The 27,699-nt window shown below is 33.1% G+C and overlaps 1 protein-coding gene across 1 annotated transcript; it reads right to left on the reverse strand.

Moving 5' to 3' along the window:
- Positions 1-1,335: 1,335 nt before the first annotated feature.
- On the reverse strand, positions 1,336-27,495 carry LOC115929701 (huntingtin-interacting protein 1-like). The gene is made up of 8 exons (XM_030999567.1): positions 27,313-27,495; positions 22,173-22,272; positions 21,207-21,282; positions 19,136-19,184; positions 5,388-5,431; positions 4,630-4,691; positions 3,744-3,818; positions 1,336-1,647 (listed from the first exon to the last, which is right to left on the reverse strand). The coding sequence occupies exons 1-8, from the start codon at positions 27,399-27,401 to the stop codon at positions 1,591-1,593; spliced, it is 552 nt and encodes a 183-aa protein (XP_030855427.1). The 5' UTR covers positions 27,402-27,495; the 3' UTR covers positions 1,336-1,590.
- Positions 27,496-27,699: the final 204 nt, after the last annotated feature.

Here is a 27,699-nt window from a genome sequence, read left to right on the forward strand (position 1 = left end):
TATTGACATGCAATTTTCAAAATAACTTAATATGATATAAATGAGTTGTTGATGAAACATGAGGGGTATAATGCTTAACCAAGTGTTCTCATTTTCAAAGGTTAAACCCAAGAAATCAAATGATAAGTGTTGATTTTTGGAAGCACTTTCTATAATGAACTATATTACAACTGCCTAGCTTAACTACTGAAATCACACAACTTATGATTTAAAGATGGGGTTCATCTCATTTTTATACATCTCAAAATGATTATATTATTTGGAATTCTCAAAAAAAAACAATGTAATCTCCGAGAACATGTGCCACATGCGACACCCTGATAAATCTATGCCTAGATTATTTGGTCTTCTGAAATCGTCTGGATTTGTCTGGAGTGACAGTTTTTACAAACCCTTTTATCTCACTATATTTAGTACTATTAAAATCCAACACCATAAAGGTTGCATCTAGCATGTCAGAAAAGTTCATCTACAACTTTGATTATACTGTAACAGCTTAGCTCTTTTACAAGTAAATGTTGATTTAACAACTTTATTTTTTTCAATTTTACTATAAAGGAGAGTCTTGTACAGAGAAATTGGTTGTGCAATAATGTTTATCAAGTAAACATGATCAATTAATTACTATTTTATACTCCTCTTGGAGTGCGGATCCATAACTCTACCTCATCTACAAGTTCTAAATTCCTGAGCATGCATACATATATGTATCATGCCTTAAAGGTAATTCAAAGTTTGGGGAAATGTTGAAAATTGGGTGGATAGTGATTCTCTACAATTTTGATATATTTGGATGCCCCTGTGGATGTATTATAAGCACTAGAAAATTTAGCCCCTAAAACACTTCTGCTTTCGAGAAAAATTGAATATAATATATTGACCTTAAGAGGGAGCTATAAAACATAAAGAGGTTATTATTTACAATTTCATATCTTTAGACTTGATTTCAACTGCGACAATGATCACTGAATATTGTAGAATCGCATATGCTTCCAATATGTTCAATTGAACCAAATTCATGACCCCACTCCAAAACTTTGTATTACCTTTAAGAGGTAGACCCAACAGTTTTAATGGAGATGGATCTGTTATGAAGATCAAATTTCATTTCTGATTCACAATAACGGTGATGTATAAGTGTAGGTCAGATTTTAGGGGTGAATAAGCAAAGCAAACACAATTCGTGACTCAAAAAAATCTCCATGCCTACTATTAAAGAGTCTACTGCCTGAGGGTGCTCATCAATTATTAAAGCCTTTATACCTCTGCCATACAGTCAAATTGACTCCCAAACGACCTCTGCATGCTTGGCTATTTGGGAGCTATGTACTGTAATTTTTTTTTTCGGTCTGACATCTCAAAATCTTAACAATGGTCCACAGTACCCGCCAGATCTGAAAATATTATTAGACTACAGATGTCGTCTTATCTAAATGCAATCAGGCTCAATTCTTTGTAAAATTGTATTTGAGTAAACACCCTAACGGCTGTCAGCTGAGCCTCCATCAATTCTAAACTGATGGCATATGCCAAATCCTGCAAGACTGAGTATGAACAGTATGCTTAAAGATGATGATCAGTGAATGTTTCCTACAGATCCACACTCCTTGCATTCTCCATCATAGCCCGACATTTGTCTGATATTTTCTGAAAATTAAAGAAAATGAAGAGAATAAATTTCAGGAGTAATAAATACCAATTAAGCTCTGAACTTTCATATAGGGTGTGCCTTTTGTTTAAACAATGAATTGTAAATACTTACACAAGATTTTTAATTTGATGAGACGCTGCTATAAACAAATATTTGCTGCACTCAGGATGACTGGAAAGGAAACTGTTATCTTTTTATCCATCTCTTCCTATCTGTTATGGTTTGCTATTTGTCAACCCTCTCTAGAAAATTGCATTTATGACCTACTATTAGTAATGCAAATACATTAAGATGTCCATACCATTTACATTATTCTCTTTATTTGTGCATTACTTTTCTTATTTAAAGGGTAATTCCACCCTGATATTATCATTTTAATAAAAGCAGAAAATTGAGAGAAACAAATAAGTGAAAGTTTGAGCAATATTTAATTTAAAAAAAGAAAGTTATGAGTTTTTGAAGTTGTCTTTAGTGATGCACAATTTGGTTCCAAAAGCCAGCAAAAAAACTTCTGATGATAGGATTATAAAATTCATTAGCTCAATACATGGTTCAACCCAATGACTGACCTGCATCGATCACAGCACAAGCCACTCAAATAATGTCCTTCTCACAAACTAAATCTAAGAGGAATAATTGCCCCATACTTTCCATCAAGGTTTACAATATATGTCACAAGAATTTTAATTTGATTTCGCTTCTGATCACTTAAGAATTTATGACATTTTTTGCTTAAGTTTTTATATTGTCATGTTTAAAGGAATATTATTCAAAATCATTATTGGTGTCACTAAAAGATGCCTAACTATGTATGCGAGTATTTCTAGAAAATAAAGAGCATTCTGAGCACTGCACCACGGATTAACTTATGAAGGAAATCGATGTTAGTGTCGGCATGGTAACAATCACAAAAATTTGGCAAAATTCCAAATCACTATTCAGAATCAACACGCTTCCAACGGTGTTATTCCCATGATGCAAGGCATGATATTAAGGGACTTTCATCATATTAAAAAACCAGGCTCTAGCTGTGACATATTTTCCTTAGGTCAACAAGCTATCCATATATGTACAACAGCAACATGGCTCACACCTCATCATAGAATGGAAAGCAATACAATGAAATGTTTAAACTGTAGTTCAAACATTTGCTGTTGTACTATGGCCTTTTTATTTCATATTTTGAAAAGAAACGTTTTTCATCTTACAATCAGGAATATGGCATATTCATGACATGGATGAAACGAGAATCTCCCACTGACATTGAACAAGATTTAGTTGGATAGGCCACATACAGATAGAGAAGAGAGATTGATAAATAAAATGGTGAAAGGGTGAGAATTGGAAACTTCTGTGAATAGGGATTCATATCTTTTACATACTGTGGGTTCATGAATATTTGATAATCACGCAGTCAATGTGGAGATAATGAAATAGAAGCACATATTGCTTTGGCACGCACCATCATCATCATCAACAACATGCCCCTCCTCTTTTCATTATGATTCAGCCAATCACATACGCCGTTACAAAAAACAAAATTGTCAGTCCGCCTTGCCTCTGGCCCACGGTCGAATGACCTAAATTGCATGCAGGTAATGTGAATGGCTCAGATGATTCGACACTTTTGGTTTAAATCGTCTCCACCCCCATTTTTAATGTATTTATTCTTAATAGCAATGAGATGAATAGCATGGTACCCATTCATCATGTCAGGTTAAGGATTACACTGCCAACATACATATGAACAAAATTTAACAGATGGACAAAAGAGTGATCTGGCTTAAGATATTTGTATTAAAACCTATCATCCATTACAAGCTAATTTAACAGCTAGCCAAGTTTTCTCCTTCAAAACAAAGTTATACATAATAACATAGTGCATTGGACTTAATTCAACTATAATGAGAAAATCTCCCCCCCCCCCCCCTCTACCATATCATATCATTTACAAATATTACAAATATACCAATGTGACAGGCAAAGCCTTCACATATGTGCAAAAACAAATAATATAAAAGGAGAATCCAAACAACAAAAGAGCATAACAATATATATAATTTAGATTTAAAATATTGTAGATATTACATACCTTCATTTCTTGTGAGTTAGAGTGCCAAACATATGTGTTTTCTTCAAGTTTTTCTCTAAGAACTTGTACTCTAGCCTTGAAAGCAAGAAAAGTATTTTATAAAAGTGATCAATAAAACAAGTAGCCAACTTTGTATGCATTTAAAAATCCTTTTCACCAAAATTTAAATGAGATACCAATCATAGACAATGTAGATTATTATTATTTTATTTTTTTTTTTTTTTTGCATTTTAGCAAACAAATAGCCTTCATTGTAATCTATGCATCCTTCTTTCACTAAAGGTTATTTTGAATTTGTTATAAATTTGCTTTATTGATCAACAAAAGGAATACGATAAACTTGCTTGATGAAACAAGGTACTGGGCAAGTATTAATACATAATAATTGGTGTCTACGGACTGAAATTGAGTTCAAAGGTTACAACATTGTCTGAAAAATGGTTGAGTGATGAACCTACTCTAAATAATATTTTAATGAAAATACATGTATAATGAACTGTTGCATTCCGCAAAACATCTTTGGAATTTTGAGGTTCAAAATGTTTGAGTCTTATCTAGATATTAAGCAGGAACTTGTTGAAATATGCACAAAAATAGAAATGAGATGAGAGGAAAGATAGCTTTGAAAAGCATCAAGAAAGCACACACAAAAAACAAGTGATAGAATATTTGATAATAAGAAAAGTAAAAGGGACATTTCAAAACAGCAACCAGGTCAATCTAACTAAAGGTCTAAATAATTGCTTCTAAATTATATTCATACTTAATTAACACAAAATAGTGACTACAACACTGAGGTCTAGTACAGTATGTGTGGGTTCCAATTTTTTCAAAGAGCTATTTATGAAATTGATGGTCTTTTTTCTGTTGCATAATTGACACTCACCACAGCATCACTATGCACCTGTCTCCGCTGCTCTTGATCATGCTCCAAGGCCACAAGGGTCACTTGGATAAAGGACAAAAAAAGAAAAAAAGAAAGAGCGGTAAATACAGAGACAGTTAAAACTTCCTGATACCGGAACAGAAAGTCAGTCGAAAGATGGGCAGCAACGATAACCTTGTGGGGGGTATCGTAGGGGGCATCGTGGGAGGGGGGTATCACCAGGATAAATATAAGGTAGTTGTTGGTGGCTACCATCTAGGTGATAACCCATATCCTAGTCATTCATCCTCCTTTTCTTCTTTTCCTCCACCTCCCCCTCTTCCACCTACTGCTCCCCCTTCTCCCTTCATGAGCATCACTGCATTATCATCTTCTGCCCCGTCACCTTACTGTTATTCCTTATTTGTACCCTTAAACTTTTCACATTTTGTTTTCTCTATCCTAATTTTTCTTATCACTATCATGAATCTGTTGGGCAGAGTAGATACATATTATTGGATTTTTAATATAGGGGCTTCAAAACATCAGTTAAAGTGGAATTTAATGAGAATGATGAGAATGAGAATGTGAAGGTTCAGTAATCTCTTATAGAAAATCAGGCGTGCCCTGAATTCATGTCAAACAACATTTGTACAATGATGTACCTGTACAACATTAATGTATTTTGTACAGTTTGCCCAGTATAAAATGACAAAGAAGTATCCAGACTAGAGAATATGTTACATTTGTATAATACACAGTACTACATGTCTACATACCTGGATTGATGCCTGATTTCTCGAGAGCTTCTTCAAAGTTTCTCCTGAAGGAAGGAAGGAGGAAAGTGTGTTACTAAACCACTCAACATGGCAAACAGTGAATAGAAAGCATTCATTGTCAATTAATAATATAACAATAAGAAAGAAAGTAGCCCTCTTAAAAAAATATATAAAAAGGAAAAAAGATGCACCATCTGATGCACCTAAAGCATTAGATATCCATCTGCCAAGTCATAGACATTTCGTTCAGCACATTAGTATTCTTTAGTCTATTTGGAAGCATTATGTTATGAAAATCAGCAATGAATCAACATGGATTGATATCTGGCAGAATATTTTTGAGTTTACTTTTTGGTAACATCGTGTCACAAATAGCTTGAGAAATTTGCCTTTTTCATTTAATCAAAGGTTATGTACAATATTTGTAAATTTGTGATCTTTCTTATTACATGTACACATGGGGATTTTGCTATTCTTGTTTCCTAAGAACCTTTAGAAACATGAAATTGAAGATAAAGATAAAAGGCCAAACTGGGGCACCCAAAATAGATTCTGACCATCTAACACAAAACTGGCAAAAGGTCTAAATAAATTATGCATGCAATGAAATCTGTCATATTAAAGTTTGGCCTGGCTTGGCTTGATCATGCACTCCCGATTTGCTCTCAACCACCTCACCGTTATTGTGAAAGCAACAATTACATGATTGCATTTTGTTTAGTTTAAAATATATTGGTGCTTTCAGCATTTCTGCGAAATGGACATTGCGCTTTATAAATATTCATAATTGTTAAAATGGCTAAACAAGTGCCAATTTTTGCATTAAGTACATTATACCCTAGCTTAACAAACTGAGCAATGGTAATGTATATAATTTAAAGTTGTGCAGAATTTCCTATATTTCATTATAAAACGAAATAAATAGTTCTAAAATGAAAATAAAAATCATAGGAACTTTAGATTAGATATTCAAGCCTGAAACTTGATTACATTGTATATTTCAGTCCAAATGCATTCAGGATACAGAAGTCATTTATAATTACAGATTCATTTATAATCGACATCTCGTAGCACGAAACTTCATCCCAGAACAAAATTCTTGTTACATGCAAACCTCATACAACGTAGCTAGATAAAAAAATAAAAAAAATAACTTCTCATCATGAGAAAACATCACCCTTAACATGCATTTCCAACATTCCACACCCTTCATAGTCTCATAAGAAATGATATAAATCACAAAATGAAACTCTAGTCTTAAGATGCTATCTTTTCATTGTCATACTATTCAAATTCTCTTCTTATTATGACTTGTCCTTCAATTATGTACTATATAAGGGTGCCAGCAAAGAAGAGTTTTGATAACCATAATCTGTGTGCCTCAAGCTGTAACATCAAATATTCCTATCTCATCCTTTTCTTTTCATAAACATAATTTCATTTAGCTCATGAAGTATTCTAGCAGATAAAAATATAAAAGACAAAAGATAAGTTCAGATCAATTTCATGGTGTCTACATTTATAAAATTAGCACACTATTCAATAATTCCTTAGTTGGGTCATTTCTTCTGTGAGAGATAGACTACATATTGAGACTGATACTAAGCAAATCCATGCAAATTGGAAATTATGTCACATTAGTACTGCACACATTGAAATGTTCATTTTTCATTCATCTCAATGCCTTTACCACAGAACTAGATGTCTAGATTCTGCTTGAAAGCTTGCTTATGTTACTCTTTGTCTCCTTTTCAACTTAGAAGAAATTTAGGAACGACAATGTTTACCAGACAGGTATACGGTAACCACATTATGAATAGATTCAAACTTTGACATGATTTCAAAAATTCAAAAAATTCAAAAAATTTGTAGAACATCTCTAGTACATTTGGAGTACCATGGACTGCCACATGACATGATCATTGCCGTAGTCAAGGATACCGTACAAACAATAGCAGCATATCTCCAATATAAAAAGACAGAAATATGTATGTTGGGGACATGAGCAGAACTATTTTTGCTTTCTATACATTTACACTTACAACTCCTATTGTAAAGTACATTTGGAGTACCGTAGACTGCCACATGATCATGGCTGTAGTCAAGGATACCGTACTTACAATAGCAGCACATCTCCAATCATAGTACCAATTTGTGCTTGGAAACAGACCCTGTGTAGGGATGTGGTGGGGTGAGAATGATCAGTGGGTAGGTGAGTGTGTGTGCGTGCGTGTGTGTGTGTGTGTGTGGGTGTGGGTGCGAGGTGAACGTGTTTGATTATGTGTGAGGTGTGTTGTGCACCTGCAATTTGTGAGCATGTATCCATAGTTACAGGAAGGCGCATAGAAGAGGCCTATAGTGTGGTGTGGGTGAGGGTGGGGTCTGTGTGAGTGTTTGGAAACACGCTTTACATTTCATTTTCAGCTGGCAAGCATGCATGATTTAGCAGACAATAGACTTCAAAGTAGCTGACTGCAGCTTGTCATATCATATTAAATCTTGCTCGGTGTAATCTGGATACACTGTAGATCTGGTAAACAGAATCATTCTTCACTTTATTGCTTATCTTTGTGAATTCTATCAATTTAACCTTCTTGCTTTACTTATAGGAAAATCACAAGTAACAGCTACATATGCGTACCCTAAATAACACTGAGTGGGGGGCCAGGGTTGTCTTCTTTCTTTTAATAGAGGAAAACATATGCACATGGCTATGAGCATTGATGAATCTCTATATATCAAAATATCTTTATTTCTATTCTAGTCTGGACTTGTTTAATCTATTTATCTTTTCCTCAATGTGTAATAATAATAATTGAAATTTCATTCATAATGAAACAGTTTTAAACTTAAAAATGCAATTATGGGGAATTATAATGTGATATATGAACAGTACAATAAATCTTAAGCAGAAATAAAGCAATTAAATGGTTTATGATCATTGCTATTAATCAGAATTTTCATTTAGATGAATGGCTTTCAAATACTTCAAAGGGACTCTAAAGATATCACTGTATTAAAGATCAATTCGAAAATACATGTAGATTACATAATTTGTTGGTTTGATAAATCCCACAATAAATATCCAGAAGTTAACATCTTGTATCAATTAGTAGTCTGTTTGTATCTCTTTATCACTGAAAGTTACATTGAATGCTAACAATACCACATAAAAAAGAACTTTATTAAAAAAGTTAACACCTCTAAATATTTAAGGAATTTATACCCCTAATACAGTTAATACTTGTACTGTGAGGTAGATAACAAATATTCCTGATCACTGTTTATTTTATTGAACTTCTTTTTTCAACACCTTCATGTTTTCAAGCACCCCTTTTCATATTTTCAGTCGTTCAGAATTTCCTACCTGATGTGAAACTTAGGTTTCAATCATACAAGAAAATGATGTCACATTCAAATATTATGAGCCTAAGGTTATAAGCAAGCGACTTTACTAAAACTAACAATAAATTGCAAGGTGCCTAAGACAGAACCTTCCCTACACTGCCAACTATCTCAATCAAGTGAACAGCCTCTAATCAATGTGATTAACTCACAGGAAAACAATTTTAAAAAGTTTATATGAAGGAAAATTATTACTATGTCAAACGTTATTGGAACTAAATTATTTTTCATCAGTTGTAATAAGCATATTACTGGATTTAAAAAAAAACAGTGACTGAAGTATTATAACTCGACGTGCCACCTTGTACCATGAACTAGGGCATTTTTGTTTTACAGACACTGTTTCGCACGCAGGGGGGTTCAAGTCTATACAATCTACAAGCTTCCCGTTGATGTTTACATCTATTGTCATAGTTGCCATGGATTACCCTTTTACAATTCATGAAAGAAACGTGTCCTTCCTTGCAGCAAAATATTTTGAAAGTCTTCTTTATGCTATTGATAAAAGGATACTTGCGGTAGATTTTCAATAACACTTTTCTCGCTTAGTGGATTTCAATTAAGAAAAAAAAGATAGAAAATAAAAAAAAGTTTATGGTTACTGGTTTAAAATAAACTTTTACAACGTGCAATCAACCGACAGTCATAAACAATTTCTAATTCAATACCTCTTTTCTCTCTCTAGAACGCCAAGGGCCATTAGCAACCATTCAAACTGTTTGTTGCTGATGTTGTACTGGTACAATAATACATATTCACTCTCTACAGTAATTTAAGAAATCGAACTACACATATATGCATACCGGGTATATATCAAAACTTTCAATGTATGTCATATTTCATATGATTAAAATATATCTATTAATTCATAGGAATGCTTTAATTAATACATCTTATTTGTATTGTCTAGTAAAAGCAGTTGCAGTTTACTTCTACCCTGCTCACTGGATTCAATTACAATCCAGTGAATCTACACTTACATTCAAAACCTGAGTTTGACCCCTGGACTTCACATCTCTAGTCAACGATTCAACTCATTACACAATCAAACCTGTGCATTCCACCAGCAGATGTGCAAATACTTTCTGTCTTCATATCTTATTCTATGATCTACATGTCATTTACTAATAAATATTATTTATTCTACTGTGTTAGCTTCATTTGGAATATATTGATACAAGTGAATCATATAATAGTTTGAACTGATCAATGGATCTTAGAATATATATTCAATGTGTGATATTTATTGTTTCAACTTGAAGTGATCACATTTTTTTAACATCCAAAGATAGTTATAAAAGAGATAACTAATGGGCCTCTGAACGTAATCAAGGCTTATAAATGTATAATTATTGCCTATAAGTAAGTCATCATTCACATAGAATATAAAGTAGTTGTCAACAATAATTTATCAAACAGTTGGGGCACAGTAATCATTCACAGCAAGCTATTGCTGCTTTGCATCAATCAGCATATACATGTAACATCTTAATCCATTATTACTCCAGTGTACAATTGAATATTATGCTACCGGTATATCATTTATGTAAAGTCACATGGTTTGGAAAAGAAGACCTTCAGGTTACAAGTTAATCTTTTTCTTTTCCCGGCATCCATGTTACTGCTGTTTTATGTTACTGCTGTTTTGGGTTCACTGTTTTCTTGATTTTGTCTTTGCCAATTTATACATCATTCAATCAATCAATGAATAACACTACTACTCCTACTACTAATAAAAACAAAATATAGTAATAATATCAATAATAAACATTATATCCCACTATGATTATTTTATTTTATAAACAAGTTTAATAGACTATACATGCAAACAAAAACAACAAGAACAAATTTGGAGGGTAATTAAGCTCTTGTAAGCTGAAATTTTGTTTTCAGACATGCTGAAAACAATATGAAAATAACCTCACATGATATCCAGGAACAAATCTGAAGAGCATACAGCAAGAAAAACAACATCAAAAATTGTACAAAGCAACCTGTATGTGTGTCATATTAACCTAATTACCTTCTCCCCTTAAACGCCTTCTCTTTTGTGAACTCCCTACTAGTACAAAATTGATAGATTTTTCATCCTGTCACTACAAAAGCCTATTTAAAGTGACTCAGTAACATTGTTGAAGGTTGTTTTTTTTTTTTAATGTAATTTTTGTTGAAATGTTATTTATTGTATTCCTTTTACTGTACTAAACCTCGAACATGCAAAAGATCCTGAAAAATTCTCAAACCACAAAGATATTTATGGTTTTCTTTCGGAGGGTAACTGTGGGTAACTGGTAAAAGGGTAAATGGTATATACTGTACAGCCAATTAATTGCTTTGTAACGATTTACATTCACCTAAAATGTAATTAAATTGTAATAATATAGTTAGGAGAATTTCTCAATTTTTATCTTATTAATGATGGTCTGTATTTACTCAAACTTTCAGATTATCTTTCATTGTATATCTGGCATTGAAGTCACTACCTTAGTTTCATTTTCTCTGATCTGAACAATGTTACCAAGTCACTTTAAGGCAGTGAGCTTAACATATATCACAAAGCAATTAATAAAGTCAGATATATAATTTGATTGGTTCTCACTTTTGAGGCCTTTGTATTGACGACATGCCTGAGTCAGCAACTAATTCATTTATGCCAATGAAAACAATTTGGTGGTCATGACAACTTCTACCTACTATCAGTAGTGCTCAACTGTCCTATGGAACCACCAAAAGAAATGTTCACCAAGAAGAGCTTGTGACCTCAATTTCGGAAATTAGCTTTCTATGGCAACGGGGAAACAAATATGCCAGAGATTGCTTTGAAAATGCTGGTTAGGAAGCAGAGAACGTTTAATGAACAAAAAGTGCTACTCAAGTTATCACATGTACACTCAGCAAAAAGAAAAAGAAAGTGGACACTTTTATTGCTCAAAATGTTCATATAAACCATCAATTAAAACCAAGTTTTGAACTTTGTCTTTCACACTTGGATGGGCACATTTATTTAACCATTAGAAGGTCTGATTAAGAAAGGTGCAAAAATGGAGCAAGTAGAAATTCAAAAGACATTTTTATTCAAAAATGAAAATAAAAGTATGAGATAAGAAAGAGTATTATTAACGGTAGAACTGTGGACTGCATAGCTTTGACAAGCACATTCAACATGCCACTCCTGTTTTGTATCTTGCGATTGTTTTTTTAATGGTTATAATTGTTTAATTTGACTTTACAAGATTGCAATTCTCATCTTAAAATCTTAAAATTTTAATCTTAAATAGTGTCCACTTTCTTTTCTTCTTTTTTTTTCCTTTTTTCTTTTGAAGTACCTATACTTCTATTGTGAAATAAAGTGCACATACATGTTACTCTAATGTATTATTTAATTTTTTTATATAAACTTGATATTGATATTGTACAGTGTAAAGAAATATGCTGGTACTTGAAAGGTTAAAAAAGAGAATTCAACTTGATATGCTGATTACAATTACACTCAATAAAATGACCAATTCAATAATACATATAAAAAGAATAAGTATTCAAATGGCATTAGTATGAATAGGTTTTATTGGATTATTAATCCTGACACATAAGGCATCTCTACACTGCTTCACACAACAATTTGTCATAAGACTTCAAAGAATAAAATTGAATATCATGAATATTTATCATTACAAAGAGAAGAAGAAGAAAAATATATATAATTTGCATAAAAAGGGAAACGTGAGGGGAAAAGGGGACTAAACAGGGGGAAATGAAGTCGACAAGTAGGAGAAAACACACAAATGAAATATATAGAAAAAAGGACAAGAGACAGAAAAAGGGAGGAAGAGAAAGAAATGTATTTCTTTTGTCTTTCTTTGGTTGTTGGAAAAAACTGATAAGGTTCAAATAGATTACTTTTGGATGCCACAATGATGGAAAAGCATATCCCAAAAACTTTATGCTCTAGAATTTCATATTTATGTGTAAACAAGATTCTGGTGTAGCAGATGATTCACCTAACACTTGATATCTCAAATTAACTTGTGATTTTCTTGCCACTTCTAATACTACTGCTTTAAATATTGATGTACATGTAGGCCTACAGTATATGATTCCAGCTCTAAAACATGTCTTGGGGGGGGGGGTATGGTACACTCTAGCTCTCTTTGGTACTATACAACTAAAGATCCAAGTAAAAATGAGTGTACATTAACATGTCCTTGAATTAAAAAATTGATGATTTTCACAAAAGGTTTGTTATATTTGTTTTGTTGTCAATGGCAACCAGTCAATACATTATTGCCCATTACTGATGAAACATGAGGCTAATGGCACTTTTTGACGCATCAAATCTGTTTTGCCAGTGTAACTGCATTTTATGTTTACTGTTGAGATAGAATGCATGTCTGCTACTTAGCTCAATGCTTACAACAGTATTACAGTTTAAATACATATACAGACAAATTGGTCTATACATGAACAGGCCATAGTGGGTACTTTAGCAAGGTGGAGTTTCTAGAAATGTTTTATTGAACAAATTTCTTCTTTGATGGAATCATGATGTGACCACTACAGGCAAGGTTCTTATATAGACAGGTCATTGACAGGTCAAAAAATTCCCATGTCTTTTTGATATGACTTAATTAATTACATATCACATCGATAACTGTATATTACAAACGATAGTACAATTTTGTTTTCAGACATGCTGAAAACAATATGAAAATAACCTCAAATGATATCCAGGAACAAATCTGAAGAGCATACAACGAGAAAAACAACAACAGAAATTGTACAAAGCAACCGACATGCGTGTCATATTAACCTAATTACCTTCTCCCCTTAAACGCCTTCTCTTTTGTGAACTCCCTACTAGTACAAAATTGATAGATTTTTCATCCTGTCACTACAAAAGCCTATTTAAAGTGACTCAGTAACATTGTTGAAGGTTGATTTTTTTTAAAATGTAATTTTTGTGTGAAATGTTATTTATTGTATTCCTAATACTGTACTAAACCTCGAACATGCAAAAGATCCTGAAAAATTCTCAAACCACAAAGATATTTATGGTTTTCTTTCGGAGGGTAACTGTGGGTAACTGGTAAAAGGGTAAATGGTATATACTGTACAGCCAATTAATTGCTTTGTGACAATTTACATTCACCTAAAATGTAATTAAATTGTAATAATATAGTTAGGAGAATTTCTCAATTTTTATCTTATTAATGATGGTCTGTATTTACTCAAACTTTCAGATTATCTTTCATTGTATATCTGGCATTGAAGTCACTACCTTAGTTTCATTTTCTCTGATCTGAACAATGTTACCAAGTCCCTTTAAGGCAGTGAGCTTAACATATATCACAAAGCAATTAATAAAGTCAGATATATAATTTGATTGGTTCTCACTTTTGAGGCCTTTGTATTGACGACATGCCTGAGTCAGCAACTAATTCATTTATGCCAATGAAAACAATTTGGTGGTCATGACAACTTCTACCTACTATCAGTAGTGCTCAACTGTCCTATGGAACCACCAAAAGAAATGTTCACCAAGAAGAGCTTGTGACCTCAATTTCGGAAATTAGCTTTCTATGGCAACGGGGAAACAAATATGCCAGAGATTGCTTTGAAAATGCTGGTTAGGAAGCAGAGAACGTTTAATGAACAACAAGTGCTACTCAAGTTATCACATGTACACTCAGCAAAAAGAAAAAGAAAGTGGACACTTTTTTTGCTCAAAATGTTCATATAAACCATCAATTAAAACCAAGTTTTGAACTTTGTCTTTCACACTTGGATGGGCACATTTATTTAACCATTAGAAGGTCTGATTAAGAAAGGTGCAAAAATGGAGCAAGTAGAAATTCAAAAGACATTTTTATTCAAAAAATGAAAATAAAAGTATGAGATAAGAAAGAGTATTATTAACGGTAGAACTGTGGACTGCATAGCTTTGACAAGCACATTCAACATGCCACTCCTGTTTTGTATCTTGCGATTGTTTTTTTAATGGTTATAATTGTTTAATTTGACTTTACAAGATTGCAATTCTCATCTTAAAATCTTAAAATCTTAATCTTAAATAGTGTCCACTTTCTTTTCTTCTTTTTTTTCCTTTTTTCTTTTGAAGTACCTATACTTCTATTGTGAAATAAAGTGCACATACATGTTACTCTAATGTATTATTTAATTTTTTTATATAAACTTGATATTGATATTGTACAGTGTAAAGAAATATGCTGGTACTTGAAAGGTTAAAAAAGAGAATTCAACTTGATATGCTGATTACAATTACACTCAATAAAATGACCAATTCAATAATACATATAAAAAGAATTAGTATTCAAATGGCATTAGTATGAATAGGTTTTATTGGATTATTAATCCTGACACATAAGGCATCTCTACACTGCTTCACACAACAATTCGTCATAAGACTTCAAAGCATGAAATTTAATAACATGAATAGTAATCATTGCAAAGAGAAGAAGAAGAAAACTATATATAATTCACAAAAAAGGGGAAACATGAGGGGAAAAGGGGAATAAACAGGGGGAAATGAAGAGGACAGGGAGGAGAAAACACACAAATGAAATATATAGAAAAAAGGACAAGAGACAGAAAAGGGGAGAAAACAAATGCTTTAAAATAAATCATGAATTTATATTTATTTGTTTAAATGCCTTTGGTTGGATTTTAAAGTGCGATACAAAGACTAAGTATCTGAAAGAACTTCATGGTTCAATCAATTTCAAATAGATGTAAGCAACATTTTCTAAAGCAATGAAATATAACAATGGTAATCAATTTATGTAGAATCAGCTTTATTCCTCTTAAAAAGTACAATTGTATTGAACATTTTCAAGTGAATGAGAAAGATTTTGAATTACACATATTTTAAAGTGCTTAAAGAGCACTTGGGGAAATCCCTCTATGTAGACATAATGTTGGTGACGGTGTTGAGAAAGAAATGTATTTCTTTTGTCTTTCTTTGGTTGTTGGAAAAAACTGATAAGGTTCAAATAGATTAATTTTGGATGCAACAATGATGGAAGAGCATATCCCAAAAACTTTTTGCTCTAGAATTTCATATTTACGTGTAAACAAGATTCTTGTGTAGCAGATGATTCACCTAACACTCGATATCTCAAATTAACTTGTGATTTTCTTGCCACGTCTAATACTACTGCTTTGAATATTGATGTAGGCCGATAGTATATGATTCCAGCTCTAAAAAAAGTCTGGGGGGGTATGGTACACTCTAGCTCTCTTTGGTACTATACGACTAAAGATCCAAGTAAAAATGAGTGTATAAACAAACATTAACATGTCCTTGAATTAAAAAATTGATAATTTTCATAAAAGGTTTGTTATGTTTGTTTTGTTGTCAATGGCAACCAATCAATAAATTATTGCCCATTACTGATGAAACATGAGGCTAATGGCACTTTTTGACGCATCAAATCTGTTTTGCCAGTGTAACTGCATTTTATGTTTACTGTTGAGATAGAATGCATGTCTGCTACTTAGCTCAATGCTTACAACAGTATTACAGTTTAAATACATAGACAAATTGGTCTATACATGAACAGGCCATAGTGGTACTTTGGCAAGGCGGAGTTTCTAGAAATGTTTTATTGCACAAATTTCTTCTTTGATGGAATCATGATGTGACCACTACAGGCAAGGTTCTTATATAGACAGGTCATTGACAGGTCAAAAAATTCCCATGTCTTTTTGATATGACTTAATTAATTACATATCACATCGATAACTGTATATTACAAACGATAGTGAAATCAGAAATCATGTTACCTGAATATATTTACATCAAAAACACGAATAAAATAATATACACACTGTACATGTACATGAAAAACAAGAACTTGATAGACAGTGATATGTAGTCTTAGATCTACATCACATTAAATGTACACAATATACTATCTGTTTTACCAATGTACATGTAAGGTGAATTTGCTAATGGGAGCTAGATGTTTGCACAAATTTTGGCACAAACCTAGTCCATTCTTTGGTTAACTGTTTTGTTTGGCTATTTATCTATCCATTCATTTATCTATTTTAGATATCTGCATTGATATGGTTTTGTATGTATATTGAAGAAGAAAAAATACATTATTACTAAACTTTTTACATTTTTACAGAGAGAGAAAAATCTACAAGTGATAGAATTTTTTTTGGATAATTACAATAATTTTTATTTAAAATAGAAATCATCTATAGGCAAATGTACTGATTCATAATGATTCATACTGATTATCTGATCTGAAGTGTAGTAGTAATAAGATGTGCCCACATTTCTAATATTTAACTACCACAGGAATGAAAATTGTTAAATTGTTCACCTGCTCAAATTAATACACTCCTTATCAGCAAATGAACTTTTTGAACTTCAAATGTTTGAAATTTATCTTAGAAATGTTGTTAAGTACAAGTACGTACCTACTCCCTAATAAATCAATATTTAATAATCATATCAAAAAGAAACTTTTACCACACACGACTCTCATGCCCAACCGCACCCCCTTTATTAGGATTCTGTTTTCCAGTGGGATGATACAAAAGAACACAAGGGGGTATTACGATAAATCACTGTCTAAGCTTATGAATAGCTGATATGCTTATGAATCCCCCCAGCAATGCATCATAGGTTGCATCGTCATGATGTTGCTAGGGGAAACAGTCTTCAACATAAAAAAAATAAACAAACATGGTGTTGCTTAGCAGCCGGTGCATGAATCAATGGTATTGGTTGGTATAGATCTGGGAATGACGCCACCTGCAAACTAATGATTGGATGACTTTGCTCTACAGAGCAAAGACATACCGTGTACACCAAATTTCGCAATAGTACAGTACATTGGACTTCAAATATATATATTTATGGATAAATGTGTTGATTATGTTTTCTTTTCTGGCCTTCACAAAATGAAGTAAAGGACGATTCCTTTGGAGGGAAAAGGGTTTTATGCAGGAAATATTTGAAAATGTATGTATCATCATACTCAATAGGCTTTTTATACATATTGAGATACCTTATTCTACCAAATTAGCCCTTGTTTACCAAAATTTGATTTATAATGCACGTAAATTCACAGAGGTCTTAATATTTGAGGAAATTACTGCTTTTGGACATGTAGAGCGGCAAGTAGGCAGAGGCAAAAATCAGCACGCTATCTTGTTTAAGAATAAACCAACGCCAGGATAGTCACGTTTCATTTTGAATCTTTTTAATGACAATAGAAACTCATACCAGACCCCTCTCAGGTGGGTTCCTTGGTAACACAGTAAACAAAAATCTTTTCTGGTGGCATTATTCAAACAAATCTGCAACCACACGTAAAGATTTTATAAAAAAACTTAAATAAACTACAGTGATGACACAGAACTTTACTTGAGTGTGAAAACCTATAGACAGAGGTCACGGTTCAGCTCTCAGAAGTATGAAAATCCTATTGGATTCTGATTGGTCTCTGTACATGTACATCAGCAAGCCATGTATTTGCACCTAGCTACGCCCCTATCTTAGACAATTCAACAGGTTGAGCCTGTTCTTACTCATTCACGTTTGAAAATCATTGTAACTACATGTAGGTAGATTCACAAATGTGTTCACATTTAGAATGACAGATATTCACTTTCCTACATTTAATGTGAATGGTACACTTCTGTCTAAATCTGACCTATCATATAAAACCTTAGATCAAAAAGTTACCAATAAAAGCAATAAGTGGACCAATTTGTGCATGAACAGGAGTATAATGGACTTGGACTCTAGTATAACTTGGTTATTATGTTTCAATCACAATCCTTTAAAAGATAATCAATTTAGATTTGAAATACATGTGTGAATCTAAGAAATGTAATTTATTTTGGTTTGGTGAGATCTTTGTTTCTGTTTTTTATTTTACAAGAGCTTTCGTTTCTTCAAAATATAGTCGAAACAAGATTCACTCACAGAATATTTTGTGCACTTCTTTTGTCTTTAACTACACCTTTTGAACTAGCGCTTCTTCTATGTGCTTTTTCTGTTGCGGTTCAACTTATATGAAATAATCAATCAAAGCAGTGTAATAATTCAAGTTGTATTGTTTTCTGAAAAGGAATGTTGAAAATGTATCATGTGTGTTACTGCCCAATGCACATTGTACAGACACTTTTTATGAGTTTGAATTAATTTTGAGTATTTTGTTTACTTGTCCAGGCAGATGCCTTTGAGGTTCAGGCATCCACATGAATCAATTATTATCAGGCAAGCTCTAAAGGACATTATAATACATATGATAGTAATTTATAAATAGATCATGCACCTGTGTAAATAGCTTGAAATTACTCACAGTTTTGATTCAAGACCTTGAGTCTCCTCTTGACAATGGCTCACAGACTCTGGACATGAAACAAAAAATGAAGGGTAAACATGATATAAAGTGCATTGATTCAGAAACTACAGTATCATACAAGATATGTATCTAAATAATTAATGTTTTAATCTACTGTATACCCAAACTGGATGAAACTAAAAACAACTAAATTTACTTAAGGCAGTTATTGCACAATTATACAATGAATTCCCCCTCTTTAAAGGCTTATGAAATATTTGGAGTGTAACAGTGAATATTGTAAAATATCAGGAATAGAACATTTCCTGTAGAACATTTTTAATAAAGATACAAAAACATCTTTTTTTATTAAAAACAAGATGCAATAAACATGTATATAGTGGTAATGCTCTGATTGCATTTTCAGGAAAGTCTTTTTTTATGTTTCTAACAACAGCTTAAAAGCACTTAAAATTGATATACAATTCAAATTGTGAGTCACCACAAGTACATTGTACAGGCAAGTGCAAGCATTATAATGTTGAATGAATAATCAATCACAGTCAGTGCATTGTAACAAACTACTTCATCATAAGCATTGTATGTATTATGAAAGCAATTTCAAGCACTATGATATTGACAGGATAATCAATCAAAGAGTATATTGCAGCATTTCTGCCACAAGATGGCTCTTTTTTCTATAATCAGCAGTGACTGAGTAAATAAATAGGCACATGGTTCTTAAAATAGGCATGATGACACTGTTTACAACTCACCAAAACCATAAGAGGGCAGTATTGGGTTTCCAACACCAGTAAATTTTGATGAAAACTCTTTTGACTTCACATAATTCACATAAACTGAAAGTAATACTTTGCATTATAAAGAAAAAGAGAAAAATTACCTTACAGTACAACTATGTAAAAAAGAAAAGAAAATCTGCTCTAAAATCTGAAGTTTCAGGCAACCATTATTTCATGTATTAGAAGGGGATTATGCCTTTCTTTTGTCTTGTTTCTGCATCAGTTAGGTCAACTTTGTATACAGTACTAGACAAAAGTGTGGGTTTTTTTATTTGTATGTTTGAAAGAGTATTTCTAGATTTGTAGAATATCTTGGTGAGCACTCCTGGTCTGATTTTCCCTCATGTCATCTTAACATTAAATACATTAATTTCAATGCCTTTATTAAATGTTCCCATCAGTTTGATCAAGGTGGTAATATCAGATGCATATTGAGAAATTCTAGATTTTCAGTTCATGCACAGTAAGTGAGTGTAATATCAACAGGTGAAATTTATCAGTTAAAGAGAAACTTCCATAAAACAAAGCAATGATGAAAAAAGGTGTATTTTATAAGAGACAAAATGTGTATTTTATAAGAGACAAAATGTGTATTTTATAAGAGACAAAATGTGTATTTTATAAGAGAAAAAAAATGGTGTGAGGTAGATCTTAACAGTTCTAGGCTAACAAAAATAGTAAATATAAAAATATAAAGCAGGGAGAGTACATTAGATAAAGAATTATCAATATGGCAACATATAAAAGTTTTGAAATGAAAGAAATCTAGGTGGCAAGGGATGATCCTAGATTTCTTTCATTTCGACCTTTTATATGTTGCCGTATTGATAATGTCTTTGGGCATGATGGTAACCCTCTTGGCATGGATGGCACACAACTTTTACACTATAAATAAAACCATTCACTCTTACCAATACCCTACCTGTAATCCCTCAAATTTTCATCTAGCTAGTCAACCCTAAATTACTTATTGCCCATAATAGATCCATAAGACACCATGCTTCAGACCTAATGTTTGATGAAATTTAGTATTCATGACAGTTTATCATTCTGTTTGAAAATAACAATTGTTTATTTATGATTCACTGTCAGAAAAACTTTTAGTATTTTATATTACTATTGTTATCGAAAACCTGTGTACTTATATAAATGCAGAAGAAAATCAAATCAAATCAAAATCAAAATATAAAAATAATATATTACATGATTCTAAAGATGGTGTAATGGTATTTTACATCTTACTATCATAGACATAATTCTTTCTCCAATCAAACACTATGAATCACCTTTATGTTGCTTATCGTCTTCCTCCAGTCTCAGTTTCAGCTCTTTGTTCTCCTTCTGTAGGTCTAAAACAGCTGTCTGTATTAAAGGGTTGATATAATAAATCAAATACAGATGTGAAAACCAACAACAACCCCCCTCCTCATCCGATGTAACAGTTTCGATATACTTCACTAACTTAAACAAGAATATACAACAACAAAAACATGTTTAAGATGTAAAAACATATAAATAGATTAGTTTGGCTAAGATTGACAAAATAACCATTGTTTATTCAGGTTTATCTTAATCATTCGGTCTCTGTTTCAGCTCTTTGTTTTCCTTCTGTAGGTCTAAAACAGCTGTCTGTATTAAAGTTCTATATAATATATCTAATACAGATGTGAAAACTAACAACCCTCTTCCTCATCCAATGTAACAAAATCAATATACCTAAACAAGAATTTAAAAAAAAAAAAAGTTTGAGATGTAAAAACATATAAAATAGATTTGTTTGGCTTAGATTGACGAAATAAACATTGTTTATTCAGATTTATTCAGGACAATAGTCTACTGGCATTTCTCCTGCCTTTCCTAAAACAATGTGTACGCACAAGGGAGAGAGGTGTGCAGTCTAATTCACTGTAGCGCTAGTACGTGCTACACTCGACCACATATAACAACTTGTTGAGTGTCAAGTGACACCTTTTTAGCCAATAGGATACTTGCTAACAAATACTTTATCTAATGTGATCAATTATACTATCCGTAGTGGTTAATAGCATAACTTGCATAATATGTGGGGGAAAAAAAAAACAATTTATCAAAATCATTTGCACTACCAGTAACGGCAGTAGACATTTCTAGCATAAAAATTAACCTCAGTGAAATGACACTGTTAATTACAATCACTAAACAATACACAGCTATTATTCAACTAATCAAATAAAAACATTATGAATGGTTTTTAGGGGTAAAATAAAATTTACCTTTGATGAAGAGGTAGCAGCTTGGTGTTTTGCCACCTTCTGTTTTAGATCTCTATTCTCTTCTTGGAGCGAAGAAACCTCAACTTTCAGCTTAGAATAACTGAAACAACACAAGTAAATATAATCAGATGCAAATCAAGGCACCTATAAAAGCATGATATAACAACGAACATACATTAATTTGGCTCTCTATAAATGAACTTATTCATCTCATCATTTTATATTGCATTGCTGGTGGTATCTTTTTGAAAGAACATACTGTGCAACATTTAATGTAAACATTTTGCGTGACTTTTCAGTCTTACAGTACCCTTTATTTGTTTTTAAAGTAAACACTGTATCAACATTTTCATCACACACCTTTATCAAAGTAAATGAAGGGGGAAAATAAGCATATGTACTTTAAAGAGACACTTTATTTTATTTATAATAATAATACACAATATTTATTAGGCACTTAATACGGGTGTCTCCAAGCGCATCATAGTCTGACTAAAAAATTATTTACCAAAACTTATAATAAACACACAACTATACATCTGTTCTTTATTCAATAAACCATGCATTTATAATAAAAAATAAAATTGAGAGTGAGATCAAACATACATTAGGTCAAACATAGGATCAAACAAAGGATCAAACATAAGATCGAACAAACAAGAAATAAGATGACTGATTGATTGATTTAGATAATTACTTATTCGTTCACTCATTTTTTTTATTCATTCATACATTTTTAAAGTTTATATTAATTCCTCATTACATTTGTAATATGTTCTTAATATTTCTTTTATAAGTTTTTATTCATTCAGTTATTTATTCAATTGTTTAACATAATACCACCTATTTAGTTCTTGGCTTTACTTAAATATTTAATTATACATTCATTTATTTTATATATTTATGCTTTCATAGTTTCATTATTTATGTACTAGTGAAAACCATGGCAGGCACTGGCAGCTAGAGAAGACGAGAATTTGATGCTACTGAATTAAATAGCGTACAAAGCAGAACAGCTGTGAGTTAACTTCATAGAAATGGAAAGAGAGTGAGATGGGCAAGATCGAGAGGAGAGAGCAAGGACCAATATACAAACAATTACTTCAAAAAAAATGAAAAAACTTTAAAACTTTGTGGCCTCTTCTAAGGGGCCTACATGTCTAATAATCATAGTCTCTGATATTCAGTTGTTCCACTAAGACTACATTGGGCTTTTTATTAAAGAAAAAAAAATTGGCACACAGACTGTTAAAGGGCAAGTCCACTCCAATCATTACTTACATGTACTTCAATAGAAGCAGAACAATCAGACAAACCAATCAAAAAAAGGTTTGAGCAAAATCGGATAACTAATAAGAAAGTTATGAGTTTTTAATGGCATTAAAAACTCTGAAAATCTCAAGACAAATTGACAACTCACTCATGAGTTTGTGATGTCATTGCCTCATTATATCCACTAGTCACTGTTTTCTTTATACTGATAATATAAATTTCCCATTTTCCCCTTAAGAATTTTATTTCTTCACACCAGCATCCAAGTTGTATGGATGCGCTATAAATATATATTTTGTTTATTGTTAAATCCTGAAAAATGTGAATTTTAAAAAACTATTTATATGAAAATTAATAATTATGAATATAATACAGTACTAAAAAAATAGTATCAATTTGTCAAAGTTCATAAAAGATGCATGCAATATGAAACAAATCATAGAACCTAAGAAAAGGCATGGGGATAAAAAGGGGAATTAATGGGATAAGAGTACTGTATATAAACCAATTGATAAAAAGTTAGGCAACAATGTCACAAACTGATAACCAATTTGGCAATTTGTGTAGTGATTTTCATTGCTCTCCATACTTTTTCATACTTTAAAAAAAAAAAATCATAACTTCCTTATTTGTGATCCCATTTTCCTCAAACTCATTTTGCTCTGTTTCTCCTGTTTTTCTGCATCTATCGAAAGTGGTTTAACAGAAAGTTTAAAAACAGAATATTACTACATAACAAAAAACTGAAACTAAGACTGTGTGAGAGAAAACTATTCTGTGGATCCTGGGGGTCGAAACTAACTCCATCTGAGAGAGGGGAAGCACAAAGGTTACTAACATCCAATTTGTTATTAAAAACATCTAAGAATTGGTAATTGACGAAACTCAAGGTTGCTTTGGCAACGAGCATATAATTTGGAAGTAAGAGCATACCATAACTCATATATAATCCAAAGAAACCCTAATTTTATTTCTAGTTTAGAATAGTATGAAAGCAAGATATTTATGACTCAGAGTAACAGTTTAAATATTAATTTAAAACATAATATGCTACGATTTGTGTCAATATTATGATAGAAAAGAGAAAATATCTAGAAAAATATCTACACGAAAATTGTCGCCATTCTCTTTGGTCTGCAATTACAAACTGTTCAATCTTCAGCGACTTTTCTATGGTAGACCAGGGGCTGTATTCTGAACCCTGTGTTATCTCTACTATTGTTGTATCTTTGAAGATAAGATAAAGATAGTATTCTGAAAATTGTTGTAACTTTTGTTGTATCTTTTCTCTCATCTCAAACTGGGCTCAAACTGTTGTGCGCTTGTAATTGTGCATATTATTAATAAAATGGCGCTTAATCCTCATTTGCGTATGACAAGATAATTGGTATTCTGAAAATGTTTGTATCTGTTATCTCTTATCTGGCATTGGATTTACAACAATATTTACATTAGGTAGGGGCAGGGGGTTGTTATATCTTTTGTGGTGATATAATGGCAGCAATCTTCCTTGGCCAGATCAACTTTGTGCCAATTGACGAGTTAGAAGAAGATTGTGTGTTGACCGGAGACATCACAGATGAGAACTTTCTAGGAAATTACATGCTAGGATATGACAATTTTAATGCTCTCATCTCTGTGATGTTTCTTAACCACTAATAGGGTGTCTGATCGCGCACTTGGTTTTGTGTGCTAAAATCCTTGCCATAGAGATTGCACACATTCCTATGCAGTCAATGTGCATTGCGCGCTCATGCAAAATTGGTCAATGTTTTGATTACCAAATTGAGATTCAAACCAATACTGCTCGTGATCCTGAAGGTGATACTCCATACAATGTAAGTGAGCTGTCATATGAAAGAGCCGGTTTTTCTCTATATTCCCCAAAGGGACTCGACTCTGAACTCTACTAATATCTTGATCAAAACAGCGATTTAAACATTGTGTCCATCGTAACTCAGAGATTTACCAATTTCAGTAGGCCAGCTGTAAGGAATACCGGGATACATATCCATGCTCTAGTCCCAAGGGATAACTCGCTGTGTACCACTTTTTTGTCCATCTGGACAAAAATTAAATGAATATTGCCTATATTTTGGGGAGCTGTATCTTTTGATAGAAACATCAGTGAGCCTTGAAATTTGAAATGTTTTCTCCCGAGTGGTTTTTTTCAATTATCCAACCATGATGGTGAAAAACAAGGGAAAATTGAAAAATTGTTAAGACACCCTACCACTAACTTGTCTTCATGATCCACGTGCCACAGCGCATTTGATGACGCGCATAATAAGCGCTCAATTAACTAATTACGCCCAAGATTAGTTAGTATGCGCTGGGCGGGCGCATCTTCAGATATGGCATAAAGTATTTATATTGCCTTGATTGACCTACTTATCATATTCTTACCGGTATGTAAAATTGATCTTGATTGGTAGCGTAGGGTCATAAAAATAGGCATGTCAAAGATAAGATAGAGCCTTAGAGGCGGTCCTTCAAGAGATAACACAGGGATAAAATGATTTTCAGAATACCAACTTACAACAATATTTAGCGCTGTATTATCTCTGGAAGATACAACAAAAGATAACACAAAACTTACAACAATGTTCAGAATACTGCCCCGGGCAGCGCTCAAAATACACGGGGGCGATGGGCGATTCGCCCCCGTGAGCTACATAATCGCCTCCGTCAGGTTGCTCATTGGGGTGATTGTAAAATTAAAAATCGCCCCCGTGGAATTATAAAATAAAGATTATATTTTCTGTTATAACTTTAACACAATATTGAGTTTCAAGTAAAAATGTGATGTGCATAGAAAACGCCATTATCCTGATTATGTGTCCAGACCCACACAGTATTAGTAGATGTTCGTAGATGCCAGGAAAACATCACTTACGGGGGTTCAAAATAGCACCCCCCAAAAAAATCGCCTTGCCATTATCAGTAGGGGCGCTGGTCCGAGAATAAGGATCGTCTTCATAAACGAGGATCGTCTTCGTAAACAATAAGGACCGTCTGCATTTTTGCTGACGTTTCATATTTTTGATCGGTGCATTGGCGATGCAAAAAACAGATTCTGCAATGATTTTCTTGATGCATTTTACATTGACATTGTAGACCCTACAGAGACTTTCACATTATAAGCAATAAATCCTTGGGAAGACGGACGACCCATAAAAGTAGACGGTGAACTAGGGTTATTTTCCCCCGGGGAATCCATTTTTGGCATCGCCAGCAGGCCGTTCTGTAACATGAAACCCCTAGAGCGCCGATGGAAAAAAAACGTCCTCAAAAATGCAGACAACCCTTATTTTTGAGGACGCATTTTGTCCTCGTTTATGAGGATATCCTTGTTTATGAGGACGATCCTCATTCTTGGACCAGTGCCCCTACTGCTGGTTATGCGGCTACTGACCTAGCCCAAATTTTCTGTCTCTTTCGTTCGTTAAGCTATTTGAGAGGAGCCGACCTAGACCGAATTTTCCGTCTCTTTCGTTCGTTAAGCTTCTTAAGGGTCGACGTCGGCTCTGTCTCTAAAGAGAGATCTAAGAGAGAGCCGACCCTAGGAGGCTTAATTTTTAACGAACGAAAGAGACTGAAAATTCGGTCTAGAGCCGACCCTACCCAAATAAGAGGCTTAACGAACGAAAGAGACAGAAAATTTGGGCTACTGTGCACCTAAAAGAGGAGCCAGCGATCGAGAGAAGCTCTTTTCGGTTAGCCCGAATCCGATCCGAGGCCACGGGGGAGCTGAGACTGATTCAGCTCAGGTCCCCCACACTAACCCCAGGGAGCGCCGCCGCAAAGGCGGCGGCGGAGCTCCTTGGGCTGGAGATAGTCCCACACCACAGCTCCAAACAAAGGTTACCTGAGAGTTGGTTGTTTTTCCGTCATATTTGGTCGTACTTTCTTCTTCGTCTGAAAGTTTGGCTGGGGTATGTGTGAATGACGATTCATCCTTTTGTTGCAGCTAGCTAGCTATCTTATTTTTAAATAAATCAAACTCGAAATTGCAGTAGAAACTTTTTTTTTTGAATGAACCGCGTCGATGTCTTTTTTAACAGAACAAATGAAAAATGAAAAAAAAAGGCATCTCGAAATGTACATCTACGTACAATACCTTATCATGTCTGAGACTTGAAAGCCCAGTCAAAAAAGCATATTTTAGGGGGTAAATAAAAAAAAAATGCGAAAGAATTGTTCCACTGCTGTGATCTTAGGAGTATTCCTCTAAAGTCTATTATAAATTTGCATA

This window comes from Strongylocentrotus purpuratus, unplaced genomic scaffold, assembly GCF_000002235.5.
Source record: "Strongylocentrotus purpuratus isolate Spur 01 unplaced genomic scaffold, Spur_5.0 spur5_scaffold_5, whole genome shotgun sequence".
In the NCBI taxonomy this organism is placed as follows: domain Eukaryota; kingdom Metazoa; phylum Echinodermata; class Echinoidea; order Camarodonta; family Strongylocentrotidae; genus Strongylocentrotus; species Strongylocentrotus purpuratus.

Bases quoted from the DNA above. Each gene is read 5' to 3' on its own strand.
- LOC115929701 (XM_030999567.1), bottom strand. From the start codon at position 27,401: ATGAATCGTCATTCACACATACCCCAGCCAAACTTTCAGACGAAGAAG. The intron at 5,432-19,135 runs GTGAGTAATTTC...TCCTTCCTTCAG, and splicing joins CAAGGTCTTGAATCAAAACT to GAGAAACTTTGAAGAAGCTC. The intron at 3,819-4,629 runs GTGAGTGTCAAT...CTTGCTTTCAAG, and splicing joins AGGTGCATAGTGATGCTGTG to GCTAGAGTACAAGTTCTTAG.